We start from the raw sequence: 15,916 nt of genomic DNA on the forward strand, positions 1-15,916 counted from the left end.
AAATAAATGTAGCTGTTTTTTTTCAACAACACATCTTAATGTCACATCCTGTTTAATCAGGTGGTATAACTAAGATACTTTAGTCAAGTTTTCAGTTTTTAATTTTTATTAATTTTAATCGTCTAACACCGATTAGTTCTCCGAGTATTTTCCCTGCACCACCTGAAAGCAGCACAGTTTCAGACGTCGTCGGCACAGCTGTCCCAACTTTTTTTTCTTTCTTTTTCCCGCGAGATTTTGCGCCGTTTAGCGAAGCGAGTGGGGTGAAATCTCGGGCGAGCGTGAGAACCAGCAGGGTGAGGAGGAACAAATAACGTGGAGACCTGAAAAGTGTGTGCACACATTGCAGCATTTCACAAGAGAGAAGGCAGCACGGTAACTTTAAACGACATCAGCTTCTCTGGGGACGAGAAACTTTTCGTTTAGCTCCACTTTCTTGCACTTTGGTAAAGTTGAGCTCTGCGAGGCTCGGAGTCCCCCAACTCGGAGCAGAAAGTCGGTCGGTGGTCGGCAGTTGGTCCTGCAGGAATGTCGCGACCGGAGAAACACGATTTTTATCGAGATGAGGTGAACAAGACGATATGGGAGGTCCCGGAGCGGTACCAGAGACTGACCCCGGTTGGATCCGGCGCCTACGGATCTGTCTGGTAAATCGCCTTCCTTCAAAAAGTTCAGTTAGGTGAAGTTAGCCTGACTTGTCCATTCATTTAGACGAGGCCTGCGCTTCACAAGCTAATGGCGAGCAAGGTGGAGCCGCGGTGTCTGTTTGAGCAAGAAAAGCCCAGAACTTGTTATCTTTGACGTGTTACCGAGTTGTAATTATTAAGTGCTAATAAATTCCTGGCTGTGAACTAAGTATAGAAAGTCTGATCCTCATGCACTGATCAGTGTGCATGTTAAGAGTCACACAAGTGTTCTGGTCTCCTCAGGTTACTCCGACCACATTTGTTCTGGATAAAGACATTTAATGCACATTGCACCGTTAGTGCAACAAATATAGCTGCTTGCTGCTAGGTAGGTTGTTTGAATTAACCCAATCCCTTCATATTGACGATGTGAGCACAGCTTCTGGAAAGGATGTTTTTCTTATTAGGAGCACAAGTGGAAAGTTGAGATGTCCACTTCACTGATCTTGCATGGATAAAGAAAGTCAGAGTGCTGTAATCTAAAACAATGAATAGACCAATAGATTGACTAGTTGGCTATTTAAAAAAAAACCAAACTATATTAATAATAAGTGCAAACAGTTTTCTGTTTAAGTCACTGTGATGTTAGTATCTTTTACTTTTGTGGCTAACTTTAAAATAATGACTGAAAATGATCAACAGCTGCTAAAACCTCCCAAGTTGGTTGCTATGAAAACCAGCTGCTGTCTTCATGCAAATTTGATAGGCAGCCTCATCAAAACCTTAATGTTCTCTCAGTGTTGCCTTTCACTCTTGATAACTAGTTATATGATAGGGAGCCCTGCAGTTAATGTTTGATACGTTATATACAAATCTGCAGCTCAGAGGTATTTGCATGCACAGCAGAGTGGAGATCTTGCCTCTTGAGGGTGGGTTTCCTTAATGTTGCCTAGCGGCAGTAAGGTCATCTTTGGCTGAATGGACCCTTTACATAGGTTTTTAATTAAATGGATTGTGCTGCTGATACGATCTGGGACACAACATAGTCAGTGGTACACTTGTTTTAGTGAGCAGATGTTTGTTTTGCAAATGGAAGAGGACAGCTGTGCTGTTGCCGGGCAATAGGATAATCTGTTGCTGGTCAGATTACTGTCAGCTCGCTGCTACTGCCGCACTGACTGTGATTGTTTTTATTATAACAGTGCGCTGGCTTATATTGTTAGCAGTTACGTGATGACTTCAAGTTTACTGTAGCCAGTAATTTGAAACTGAAACTGAACAGCATGTTCTAAACTGTGTGGCAATGACGCACACCTGAACCCTGCTGCAGGTTGGTGGCTTTATCAGAAGTCGACTCCCATATCATCATACCTAATAAATCGAACGAGTTAAGGAGCGTCTTTATCCAAGAAGCTTGCACAATTGAACATTGTTATGCGCAAATTGCTAAGAGGACATAGTCTTTTTTAGATGTGCTCATACCACTTAAAAAATACTCGTTTTGTTTAGGTGACGGTGCTGCCTAGATAATGTCTGCATTATGTAAGACAAAGGATTACTGCACTGTTTTGACTTCCTTCAATCAAACATGAGGTCCTTCTTATGAGGGAGCTGATGGGATGATTTAATATCTAATACAGCTGTATGTGGGATTTAGATTCCTGCATGCTCTTGAAATGGGTAAAAGATCAGTGCAGCAGTGTATGTAGGGAAGAACAGTTAAGGTGACTCAAATATATGCTGAGGAATTGAACCAGAGACTAGAAAGATGCTTTGAGCCCTCTGTTTCTTGCTATGATGATAATCCCTGTATCCATTTTTATTATTAGGTTGGCATTGCTATAGGTGGTTTCTTTGTTAACCTTTAATATCGATTGATGTTGATGTGTCTGCGGGCACGCTGGTGTCCCCACAGCAGTCACACGAGGCCATCCACAAGCCGTGACTCTGTTTAGGTGAGCTAAGCAGGGGTGGGGTGGGTGTTGCTTTTGGGTCAGAGACAGTTGGTTTTCAGAGCGGGGGATATACTGCTGCCAGGGCTGCTTGCAGTCTGCTGAGAGATGGCATTTTCTGCTGATGTCGTCCTTTTCCCCCAGCCTTCAGCAGCTCTTCCTGCACCTACTTTTTTGAGAGCAAACTCAGCGCAGACTGAGCCACATGAAACGCTTCAGTTCCTCTGCCTGAAAAGGACGGGCTTGCTTTGATTAAAGTCTTTCAGTGTTAAATAAATGCCGATCACTTGTTGGTTTTATTATCTAAATTGGTGTATGCTAAAAATTAAGGTGTTTTACCCAATGAGATTTAAGCTCACATGTATGCTTTTGACTTTTTTAAACAGCTCCGCCATTGACATGGAGACCGGTTTGAAGGTTGCTGTGAAGAAGCTCTCTCGGCCTTTTCAGTCCATCGTCCACGCCAAAAGAACCTACAGAGAGCTGCGGCTGCTTAAACATATGAAACATGAAAACGTGAGTGACTTGTCTCTCTTCAATTTGTTCCGCCTGTTGAGAACAAATTGCATGTGGTCTTTGCTCTTCAGTTTTGAGCTTAGCAGTGTTTGTTTCATTCTTGCAGGTAATTGGCCTCTTAGACGTCTTCACCCCTGCCACCTCTCTGAAGGACTTCACCGACGTGTGAGTCGAATGTGCTTCTTTATGTTATCTTAAATTTAAAGTATCAGGGAGTGCTTTTGCATAATTTAACAGTGATGTGAAGCTCAGCAGCCTTGAGTTTCTCAGCAGCCCACAATCCAGACTGTTCCTGGAAAACACCTGGAGGCACGCCAGGAGACTGAAAACACTGACAAACATTCTTTAGACTCTCTGCTATGTTAGTTATTCACTCACTGGCTGTAGCCAGTCTCTTCATCACCAGCTTCCTTCCTTTTGTTTCCTGATTTCTGGTTTTGTGGAACATGTAGTACATGCCCTGGTTTACAGAAAAACAGGTAGTTATTGTTTGTTGATGTTAAAATCTCTTGGAAATTGGAAGTGAACAGCTTAGCAGTGACTCAGCATGCAGTTGTGCATGCTGCCTTGCTTGTTATTGGTGGAGTGTCACTCTTTTTTTTTTTTTTCTTTCTTTCTTCTTCTTCTTTCTTTTTGTTCTTGACACTTACTCAAAGTTCAAACTGTAGCAGATTCCAGGGAACACCTCATCCAAGAATGGGTCTCAAGTGAATGCTTGGAGTCACGCACTCATTTATGATTTCATACTTAAAATGTCCCTGTATTATTGACCCATCCTATTTACTTCATTATCTGAACCAAGCGATACTGGAAGCATTATCGCCGATATCTAAAATTCATGAAGGTCAGTGTGGCAGGAAACTGCACAGATCCTGGGAGCATACAACAGGTAAAGTAAACATTGAAAACAACACCAATTTTCTAAGTAAAGTCTGAAGGCGCTATTGACACGTCATTTCTCACCAGATGTTGGCAACAATCCACACATTCAAAGAAATCAAACCATAGATGTCCATAAATTCACTTGTATGTAACAAATGACATAAAGAAAAAAGCATTGAACACATGAAGAAAAGGAGGTGCAAAAAGCCATGGAAAGTCATGACACCGGCTGAAATGTATCAGTAGTTAGAAAGCAATCCTGCTATTAGTGCAAATTAATATCAGCTTGTTCAGTCCCAAGTGATGGCCTATGAAAAGGTGTCTCATTACCAAGGTGTCACACCTGTAAAACCAGTGAGCTCTCTCAAGACCTTTGCAACCTTATTGTTGTAAGACATGATGGCACTGATTACAGAAGACTTTCTGAAATACTGAAGGTTCCGGTGAGCATCATTGGGAACACCCTAAACCAGCCAAACTGAAACTGAGCTCTTTGGATGCCGTGATACACACCATGTTTGGAGGTCGGAAGACGCTACATGTGTGGGGCTGTTTTTCAGCAATACAGCACTGGCACGCTTCATATAAGGATCACTGGAAAAATTTAATGACACATTAATGATTATGAAGATGAAATGAGAGTGGATGTTTCATCGAGATAATGATCTCAAACATACAGCGAGAGAGGAAAAATTAAGCTGCTAGAATGGTAGCCAATCATCTCTGAATCCAATTGAAAGTCTATGGAAAGAACTAAAGCCCAGAGTTCATTGAAGGGGCACACAGTGCCTTCAGGATTTGAAGAATGGACCAAAATCACACCTGAGCAATACATGCGACTAGTTTCCTCCATACATGGGGCGTCTTGAAGCCGTAATCACCAGCAAAGGCTTTTGCAAGAAATGTTAGATAAACTTCAGTAAGCATGTTCAATACATTTTCCCTGTGTCATTTTTCATTATTACACGTAATTTATGGACATATATGGTTTGCATGGATAGGTTGTTGGTGAGATTTTCATGTCAATGACACCTTAGAGATATATTTACTTAAAAAAATTGGTGACACGTTTAATGTTTATTTTACCTGCTTTATATAAACTCTTAACTTGGTTCTCGGCTGCATCACGAACCTCTAATTTGAGATTTGCTACCAATTACTTGAAAATGTTGGACATTTGCACTGGGCTCTCTATAACTAAGAAGCAGTAACAAATATGGAAATAAACTCTATCCACTTGTGCAAAGATAAGTTTGTTGGGCAGTCTGTCCTGGGATTTCCCCAGGAAATTATTTGGCTGAGACAGTAGGTCAGTCAGCTCTCTTTGGAGGTGACTAATTGGAAGGTGACTAAGTCTAACTATCAATAATCAAATGAATTAATTTATGTAGTTTTCTGTGAAAGTGTCTGTCCTCAGTTTTGTTAAAGGTTATGTGTTACTTTTGCATCAGCTCTTTAATAAAATTTTAACTACATATAACTAGAGTCCTAAACAACAGGGAGTCCTGCAACAGAGCCCTGATCTCAACATCAATCAGTCTATCCAGGTTCATGTGAAGAAAGAGGAATAAATGAGACTTTTTGCTTGGAACACCAAACCTCCTTTGAAGAGCATCATGTCATTTGAAGTGCCGTGAAACTTGCATGACGTTGTGTTTATAGTGCAACACACAAGCTAGATTTTTTTTTTCATAATGATTTGGAGGTATATCACAGTTTTATTTATGTAATAATTTATAAAGATCATGCAGCCTGTGTTTGGTCTCAGGATAGAAGAAAATAACAATGCTGTGTTCAATATTTGATCTCAAGCTTCTCTGACAGCTCAGTCAGATCACACAGTTAACACAATTTAAATTCAGAGTGTGGAAAAGGCTTCTGATAGATGACTCAGGCTCATGCAGAGATTTGAAGTGTAGTGAAGTTTTCTCATTTTCCATCCATCATCTTCCCGAGTATCTCCCCCTCTCTGACGTATTGTGTCTGCACAACCTTTCGAAAGTTGATTAAATCTTTGTGCAATATTTTTCCTAAACTTTTTTCCCCTCTATGATATCGGACATTTAAAATTACAGCGGTACAGCAGTGCAGTGGTTAGCACTCTTACCTCACAGCTGGAAGGCTCTGGGTCTGAGCCTGTGGGTCGGCTGGGGCCTTCAGAGTGGAGTTTGACACTCCACACTTCCTGTGTTGCAGTTTTCCCAGTTCGTCAGTAACCTCTCAGAGTCCAGAGAGTATTGGTAGTTTTTAAATTGATTACAGGGGGTAGATGCCATACCCTGCCTCTTGTAGGGATATGTTCCAGCCTCTGATGACCCAGTTGGATAAGTGGTTAAGAAATTGGTTGGATCAATTGCAACAGACTGTATATAAAAGATGCGTGGAGCCAATATGACATCACTCATTGCTTTCTAAATTCTGCATTTTGAAGCATCACTGCTGGTGTTTAGGCACCAGCGTGTTAAATTTGTTTTGAGCCAGAAGTGACCATATTTGGATGAGAAGGTCGAGTGCAGGGTTGCCAGCTAAGGTATGTGCGCTTCTTTGCCACAGAACACAGGGACTTTTAAACGTAACCAAAACCTAACAGGTGAAAGAAATGCCATAAAAATCACTTTATAAGAATCGGTCCATTTACCATAAAGTTGCAATGAAGGGATAAGATAAGATGACCTTTATTAGTCCCACAGGTCATCTTATCTTATCTCACAGGTCATCTTATCTTAAAACACTAAAAGAGGGTAAAACTACTTTCTTATACTTGACCATCATCAGGTTTTTAATGTATGTAAATTTGGAATTTTAATATTAAAGTCTTAAGGATTATATTTATTTATTATTTTTGTTGTTTTTTGCTTTTTAAGTCTCCAGTGGCCCCTTTAAGTATTGCACGTTATTTATTTTATTTTATTTTTTTATTGTTTTGTTAGCATTTATTTCATAGTCCTAGAGGCTGTGGTTTGTGGTTTTCACTCATTAAAGTCCATTAGGTCTTGGTAGGTTTATGTATAGATGATTCATGTCAGTGCAGCATCATTTCAAACCACATGTGCTCATCTCTGCTGCAGGCTTGCAGCTCGAAGTGTGACGCACTGAAATATGGAATAAACTGTTTGCAGTTGCATTGCTTCTTGGGTAATGTAGGCACAGGGCCTTTGAAAGGGAAGACAAATGTATGACTAACAAAATAAGAGGGCCCACAATGCTAAACTGGTGAAGTAGACTCATTGAAACTGAACACTTTAATGACTTGCTGGAATTTTGTCTTCATACTTTGAGTGGCAGCATCTGTGTGCTGTTGTAATGGAGAGCCGTCCACGCAAGAAGCCCTGCCCTCCTCCCAGAAAAGCATAATGATATGGAGGACTCAAGGCAATGCAAGGTCACACATATAGAGCACATGTAAAGCTGGACCCCTGTGGGAAAGAGAACAGGGGGTGAGTCAGTGGGCTGGCATGTCTTTTGCAGTGTTTGGCACTGTCCTCCAGTGCATATCTGCCAAACGCTGTAAAGTTTCTGCATGCAACGTAAAAATAAGTAAAAATGTCAACTGTGCAGGTGCTCTGGGTATGACCCTGAGACTCCTCAGCGCTCTAGCCATGCCCCTCTTTCTTTAGGAGAGAGGAGAAGAGATGTCACTATTCATATTTTATATACATGTGTGTGTATCTATTTTTTTTTTTTTTTTTTTTTTCCCCCCCCCAAGGCGAATGAACTTAGGCGAGTGTCTGTGTCCTTATGTCTGCAGCTGAGAACAAGTTCAAGCACAACCAGATGCTATTTTAAGCCCTCGTTCTCTGTAATGTGTGAGAATAGAAGAGTATTCATGAAACGGGTATTTGTTGTGCAGCAGACTGACGAAGCAGCACGTGGCTCTGTGAGTTTTGGCTCCAAAAAAGCCAGTCTAGCATCCCGCTGCAGACTCCTTCCATAAGTGCTGTTTGGGCATTTTAAACAGCTTTGGGATTAGATTTGAATTATCCACTGATGCAGTACTATTAAGCCCATTTATCTGGGGTGTGTTGTTAAATGACATTCCATTTGTGAAGGGCTTGGCCTTTCGGTGCCTCTCGAGAGACGTGAGAGTGAAAAGAAGTAGCAGCTAAACCAGTTTAAGCTCACATAGCCATATGGGGAAATTAGGCACAGGCTGCAAACAGCTCTGAAATTATTAGTTTGGAAGTGCAAATACATTTTATGACATTAGTATTTTTTTTTTTTTTTTAATGAAGTGAGAAACACTGGCATGGCTTCTGACACTTGTCTGTTTAAGCTGGGACAACAATCTTTTCTGCTTTGGCAGGTATCTCGTGACTCATCTAATGGGGGCAGATCTCAACAACATAGTCAAATGTCAAAAGCTCACCGATGACCACGTGCAGTTTCTCATATACCAGATCCTCCGAGGATTAAAGGTGAGCTTAAAGGAATGATTGATGTTGTGGAAAATGTGCTTATTTCCTTCCTTTTCTTGAGCAAGATAAAGATTGATGCCACGCTCATATCTGGTCAGCTTAGCAAATGCTAGAGTCCTAAGTGTCTGCTAGCTAACCTGGGCAAGACATGCAGTTTTTCCATCTTGCCCAGTTTGACTTGCTGTAGCTCAACAACTGCTCTAAATAAGTAAGGAAAATGTATTCGTGTAGCACTTTTCACAGACAAAAATCAGAAAGTGCTTCACAATAAATGCAACTCTCCCTTTCCTGTGCTTAGTGGTCGGACTGTGTTGGAGATTCTAGTGAAATCTCTTCAGGTTTGCTATGGTTTAGAGCAGGGGTGTCAAACGTATGGCCCGTGGACAATTATATCTGGCCTGTGAGATAATTTCATATGTCAGTTATTAATGGCCGGGTTGTATGTAGCAGCCTAATCTTCAGCCCTGCTGAGAATCCATGCAGGCAGGGATGGGACTTTAATTTGATGGGCACACCATGTGGCCAAATACATGCAAAGACAGACTGGGATCATACCATTATTGAAAGAAGGAAGGGGGGGCAGACGTTCCAAGATGACAAGTGTAGTGGTACAGGCCAGGTAGCCAGAGAGATGGGGCAACCGGATTTTAATGCAAGCGTGTTGGGGAAAAAGTGATAAAATGAGCAGCACCTGGCTGCATTTCAATGATATTGAAGATTACAAAGCTTAACTTGTTTGATCTACTGCTTACCACAAACAGGCTCAAGCAGAAATTTTGGACTTTTAACAGTATTTTCGTAAGTTTTACAGCTTTTCCTACTGATAAAAACGTCCCTTATTGTCATTCACACTACACAAAGTAATTAAGCAATAAACATTTAACCTGTTGAACCCCATCGGGGGGAGAACATCTGGTTTAACGGGATGTACCGCCAGATCTGTTATTTAAACACAGACACCTATGGCATTCACAGAAAGGTCAGAATCTCAGCAAAAAGCCCACAAAACCATTTCAACAACCACCTAATGGCTAAAACAACAAACGATTAAAAAAACAGGTAAACAGATTCCGCAAAAACATGTAAACACAAAGCGCAGAGCCCCCCTTCTGTTTACTGAAAGTCACCATCTCCCAGGTTTGTCTCTCTTTGACCAAAATTCACTGAACCAGAAGCAAAAGATGACATTTGAAACACATTGTAATGAATTCCCTCTTACCTTTGCTGTGATAAAATCACACTTCCTGCACAGCTTTATCTCTCTGTGTGTTTAAAGACTGCTTTCTCATCAAAAATCTTCTTTTTTAATGTCTTATTCGCTTGGTCAATCTGCACCAGTCTACCATTGTGTACAGTGTTGTCGGCCGCCAAGGTTAGAATCACTCCTAGGTTCCACCTGTGTGTACTTTCAGTGATCAGGATTTTACTTATTGTCTTAACTGTGGTCAGTTACAAATCATGTTTACTCCAGCTTCACTGCTTTTGTTACGGTAAAAACTAAATTGGCAGATAGTGTCACAGATAAGTTATTATCTGTAATAATAGTTAGTTTAGGTAAACAACAAGTTCTTTCTGGCATTCAGGCGGTGCTTATACACTACACCTGTTCTGAGGTACGCAGGTTTTTTTTAACGCTCTTTTAATTTGTGAGCTTTCAAGGTGCTACTAGGAAAAGGATTTCACCTTTGAACTGAGACGTGTTTGTGAATCTGCTTTGGTCCGAGTGGCGTAAATGTTGTCTTCAGACCGACCTTTTTTGTGACTGCATGACAAAGCACCAACTACGACTGCACCACAGGTGGCAGAGGTTCAAGAAGTATAACAGGAATGGTGACTCGGCTCTTGTATCTACAGCTGTCCGTGTCCACAACAGAGTGTAATCAAGGCCTTAGCTGCCCTCCATGTTTCCATTCTCTACTGTAGGCAAAGATTACCTTCTCCTAGCGCCATATATTTAATGTACAGATATGAGAGTGGTATCATTATATTATCTACCTCTAAGCAAGGGGTTCCTTCAGTGATACTTATCTAATGTTTTTACGTTGTGTCCTGTATCTCCTGATGTGTTTTGTTGTGTTAAATCAGTCCATCTGTAAACACATGATGTAATTTGACACGTGTGCTCCCGTCTCTCTGCAGTATATTCACTCTGCAGGCATCATACATCGAGTAAGTGCTGTTTCATTTTATAGTAACTTTTGTCAGACAGTCGTTGAACAGGAGGACATGAAGTGTCCTGGGGTTTGTGACTTCTTTCACTTTGCAGAGTCAGACTTGTTAATCCTGTGAAAAGAAAGGAAGTCATAACACTTTGACTTTAGATTTAATTTTTAATTACTCATCTTTTAACAAAGGAAAGAACAGATTTACTTCATCTCACCATGTTGGTTTAAATTACCACAGGATTTAAAACCAAGTAACCTTGCAGTGAATGAAGACTGTGAGCTGAAGGTCAGTGAAGCGCTGCTTTTATTTGAAACATCAGTTTGTCTCAAAGCTGCCTACAAATGTAAATGATTTGTTTTTTTTTTTTTTAAGTCTTCCTTTTTTTGCATTTAAATTGTTGTCAGATTTTGGACTTTGGTCTGGCACGACACACCGACGATGAGATGACCGGCTATGTGGCGACCCGCTGGTACCGTGCCCCAGAGATCATGTTGAACTGGATGCATTACAACATGACAGGTAGACGGCATAAAGAAGCTCCCCTCTGTGATCCGTCTGTAAATAGAAGTGTTCTGGGTATAATGTCTGTGTCCTGACCTTCTGTGTTTCAGTGGATATTTGGTCTGTGGGATGTATAATGGCAGAACTTCTCACTGGACGCGCTCTGTTTCCCGGCACTGACCGTATCCTTTTCATTTGACAGTTCGCTGTGCACACCATGAACTCCTGCAGCTGACAAACAATTTACATAACAAATTAAACTGATCCAACACACACTGATGATGACGTAGAGGCGCACTGATTTGTCTGCAATAAATCTGCAATACTGCTTTTCTCCATCCTCACACGGAAAGCCGCCTTTCCCTTTCAACACAACTCTGCCTGAGGCGTTTTCTTATGAAGAGCGATCACGCATTCTTCTCACTTGACACATGCACCTCTGAGTAATTTTTCCACTTTGGCACTATGACTCTTTCTATATTTTAAGTGTGTATCTTTGGCTCAGGTACACTTTCACTCTGTCTCTCCTTGCACCACCCTGTTTCTTTCTCTCTTTTCTTTTGCCAGTATTTGGTAGCTAACTGCTGAGCTTGTAAGCAAGCGCTCCACTAGGCTGCCCACTGCCTCCAATCATTTTCTATTAAAAGCACCCAATATAAATTAATTCAATGTCTTCCACAGGAAACATCTCGGATTCCTTTTTTTCCCCCTTCTCCTGTGTGTGAAATGTAAAGATAATAGGATTGATTATTACATAGCTTCAAAGGAGGTCAGATTACAGATGTTCCCATGTGCGGCGTCTGGTCTTCCTTTACCGTGTGCTGGTAGATATTGATCAGTTGAAGTTAATCATGCTGCTCGTCGGAAAACCAGGTCCAGAGCTCTTGAAGAAAATCTCTTCAGAGTCTGTGAGTTCACAAAGCTGTGCAAGTTTTTTTTTTTCCACCCCCCTCTCTGTCTGTCTAACTGTATTTCTACTCTAAACTCTGCACTCTAGTGTGGTTCAGCTGGAAATATCTGCTTTGTAATGACAGCATGTTTTTCACCCTCTAGCCTTGTGGGTGTGCTTTGCTTCTTCTGAAGAGCATCAAGCAGTGTTTGCTGTGAGATCATTGTTACACAGGTGATTTCATCTTTCACTGTGTGCCTGTAGTGAGAAGTGTTGTCATGTGTCTTTCCTCTAATTCTGAGGATACTTAAGCTTTAGTTTAGTTTTTTTGTTTTTTCTGGGCTCAAAGCTTGGAGACTCATGACCCGGAGTTTAGCCCCAGACACAGCTTCTTAACTAACTCTGCTCTGTCACTATACTCCCCTTGACACAAACGTCAAAGATATAAACCAGCTTCAGCACATACTGCGTCTGACAGGGACGCCCCCAGCAACTCTAATGAACAGGATGCCCAGCTATGAGGTGAGGAGGATACAGAGGTACTTTCTTGAGAGCGGACTGGCAGCGGGAGGACAGTCAGACTTTCCTCAGAATTTGTGCTTATGTTGATGTTGTTTCCACGCTAACACATCCTAAAATAGAACAAAAGCAACAAGAAGCACTCAGAGCGCAAACCTCCGCCAAGACAACTCACTCCCTAAACATTATTTTATGTGCATATAGTACATGTGTAGCATTCACTCCATTGTTTTACAAAAATCCAAAAGTTACTTGTGCATGAATAACTTGAGCTTCTTATATAATAATATTCTACAGTATATTTCTAACTATCTAGGCAGCTCATTCTACTTCTCTTGGCAACACTTTCTTTAAAAATAAAACACATTTTAGGCTCAACTTATAAGAAAGGTAGATGTAAAAATGAGGTCAGAGGTCAAATGTGACATATTTGGATGCAAACTATTATGTTGATATTTAGAATTCCAGTATACCAGTATCTCTTCTTAAATGTTGCCAATACAAAGGTAGTGGAATTTGAATCATAGTTTTAAAGATAAAAGACATTTTACTTGACCTCGAAGAAGATGTCAGAGATCCAAAGTAATGTGATATTTTGAACCCTCATTATCATTTCCTATATGCCTATATGTTGTCCATACAAACAGTGGCAGTAAGCTATATATTGTTATCACTTTAGCCTTCAGATCAATCTGTTGAACTTGAAGCAGAGGTTAGAGGTCAAATATGACATGATATTTTAAGTCTTTATACAGTACTTTTACCACACTTGTAAGAATTATAAGTTATGAGACTTTTTTCAATAAATAATGAAGATGACCTTGAAGACCTTGGTGGATGTAAACTTTTTGATCTATCATGTTTACAGACAGAATGACACGCCCATAAACGCTACCAATAAGATAACCGCCATGGCGGAGGTAATAATATTTGAAGCCACATTTTAAAAAGAGCTTCAAGGTTTAAGGAAAACTCAAACTCCTTTGAGGCAAGTGGGGCGCAAGGAGGAACTAGACCTCTTGGGGCAAAAAGCTCGTATTAAACACCGAATTTTACCGTTTTAGTCACTCCTGTGTCGTGTGACATGCTTGCTGGACGTGGTTATAACAGCGATTTGCAAAAAGCACCTTGAGTTGGATTTAAAAAAAGTGCACTTCTCGATTTAAATGTTAAGGTTACTAACAGCATTTTGATGTTTTCTTTTTGTTTCCCCCTTAGAAAGGTGCCGTCTTCTTCCACCATAACACTTTTATTTTCAAACCACACGTTGATTTACATGAGGTTTATTATGAAGAGTATTATGATTGTAATACTTTTTTTAGTCTTCGCTTCCCTAATAGACAAAGACAACAGTCCTTTCTTTTTACAGGATACTTGGTTTATTTTTTTTTTAAACTTTATTGTAATCATTAAAAAATATTTATTAAAAGCCATTATAAGAATTGGATATTAGAAAGAAGGTTTGCAGTGTAAACACTTGCACTCATAGGCACTAATGGGTTTTTGACTGCATGTGTCTCACTTCAGGCAAAGAGTCAAACTCTGTAGCAATACATAATACAAGCTCAAGTTCCTCAATAATAATTCTTCATAAATCTAGTTTTAATGATGCTCTAATTATCACAAGAGGAACTTGATGATTGTAAACTGCACTCATCAGGAAACGCAGCACAGATGTGGATAGATCTAAAAGCCGAACAGGTTGGAAAAAGTTAAATGAAATAATGTGTCACGACATGTTGCTGTTGGTAGGAACTCATGTTTGGTTTACTGTATTGATGTGTCTTCACAGGCCAGAAACTACATCAGCTCCTTGCCACACATGCCCAAGAGGAGCTTTGCTGATGTATTTATTGGCGCCAACCCACTCGGTAATGCCAAAGAAAACCTGGTTTTTCCTATGATTTACAAATTTTACATAAAGAAACAATGGGATTGAGTGTGATTCAGTCATGTTTATATGCGGATGTGTTTTTAAGCTGTGGATCTTCTGGAGAGAATGCTGGTTCTGGATACGGATAAGAGGATAACGGCAGCTGAAGCTCTGGCCCACCCCTACTTCGGTCAATACCACGATCCAGACGACGAGCCTGAAGCCGAGCCTTATGACCAGAGCTTCGAGAGCCGGGAGCTGCAGATCGATGAGTGGAAACGTACGTCTTCTCGCGCTAAAAGTGACAGCATGCTGATGTATTCCTTGGTAAAGAAACAAATCATCTTCTCCTTTTTTGCAGGATTAACCTTTGAGGAGGTGTGCAGTTTCCAGCCACCTAGCTTTGATGATGAGGATGACACAGAGTAATGAGACGCGCCACCAGTTCAACCCAAGCTTTTGACTACATAACTTATGCTTTAAAGTCTCAGACACACACCAGCCCTTATTAGTCTATTAATTGAGAAAACATAACCAGAAAACATAAGAAAAAAGTTATTATTCTTATTTATAAATGACTTAATGTTGGTCAGTTGCTGGAAAACGTCCCTTCTCGCCAACAACTAAAATAGTTTTCTATTTAATATTTAGACTTTATTTCGACTCCTCACTGTGACGCTGAGATGCTGAAACACTTTGACCTATTGCTTTGCTAGTTTTTGGTTTTTGATTAATTTATGGATGAGCATTTTTCTGTTAGTTGAAAAAGGAATTTGCTAGTGAACCACTTCCAAGCAGTTGCCCCCGATTCTTGAATTTCTGTGACAGAAGTACATTTCTGTGTTTTTAGGTGTTTGACAATTGGGACAATGTGCCTTCTCTGTATAGTCACTGAACTTTAATGCTCACCAACTAGATTTCTCACATTTTACTGTTCAATTTGATTAATTTAATTAGATGAAATCTGAGCCTTTTCCTATATAGGGTTTTATTATTATTTTTTTCACCAAGGCCCATAAATATGAAGAGAAATCTGCATAGTACATGCTTTGCTCAAATTGTGTAAATATATATGTTCCATGTTTTTTAAAATTTCACATATGTTTTGAAGCAATCACTGTTAGCATGTACGTCAAGACATTGTGTGTGTCCGCTAGTGTGTTGTTGGTTTATATGAATTTAAGTGTCGTGCCATAGCTTTTAATAAAAATGCAGCTTAAATGTGTAAAAGGAGGGATTTGTATTTATACTCTGTGGAGCTGGTATTTATAAGCAATCTAAAGATCCCTTAAGCTATTTTCAGTTTTGCAGAGTAACTACTGCTTTAAGTCCTTTGTTTAACAAAATAAAGACTTATGTCTAAGAGATTATGTTTTGTTTTTAATTTTTTATCCTTATTTCCAAGCCAATCACTTATCTCTAACTATGATGCCTTACCATGATTCATGGACTTGTGGAATCACCTTTAGCAGCAGTAAATTGAAGTAATAGTTTTCTGTGTGATTACCAGCCTCTCACATCAGTGAGGAATTTGCGTCAGTTCGTTGAGGTTTGTGGGTATTCATTTACGCACAGCC

The 15,916-nt window shown here is 40.2% G+C and overlaps 1 protein-coding gene across 3 annotated transcripts; it reads left to right on the top strand.

Annotated features, from left to right (window-relative positions):
• Positions 1-271: 271 nt before the first annotated feature.
• Positions 272-15,692, top strand: mapk14a (mitogen-activated protein kinase 14a). 3 transcript variants are annotated; one of them, XM_063463164.1, is made up of 12 exons: positions 272-647; positions 2,965-3,094; positions 3,201-3,259; positions 8,280-8,391; positions 10,531-10,560; positions 10,795-10,842; positions 10,962-11,076; positions 11,169-11,240; positions 11,887-11,966; positions 14,259-14,337; positions 14,446-14,619; positions 14,701-15,692. In XM_063463164.1, the coding sequence occupies exons 1-12, from the start codon at positions 529-531 to the stop codon at positions 14,766-14,768; spliced, it is 1,086 nt and encodes a 361-aa protein (XP_063319234.1). In that variant the 5' UTR covers positions 272-528; the 3' UTR covers positions 14,769-15,692. The 3 variants fall into 3 exon arrangements, with proteins under 3 accessions (XP_063319234.1, XP_063319233.1, XP_063319235.1); XM_063463163.1 differs by lacking the exon at positions 11,887-11,966 and adding an exon at positions 12,390-12,469 and having other exon boundaries at positions 14,701-15,688; XM_063463165.1 differs by lacking the exons at positions 14,259-14,337; positions 14,446-14,619; positions 14,701-15,692 and adding an exon at positions 12,112-12,180.
• Positions 15,693-15,916: the final 224 nt, after the last annotated feature.

The sequence above is a fragment of the Pelmatolapia mariae genome, linkage group LG20 (assembly GCF_036321145.2).
Source record: "Pelmatolapia mariae isolate MD_Pm_ZW linkage group LG20, Pm_UMD_F_2, whole genome shotgun sequence".
Classification (NCBI taxonomy): Eukaryota; Metazoa; Chordata; class Actinopteri; order Cichliformes; family Cichlidae; genus Pelmatolapia; species Pelmatolapia mariae.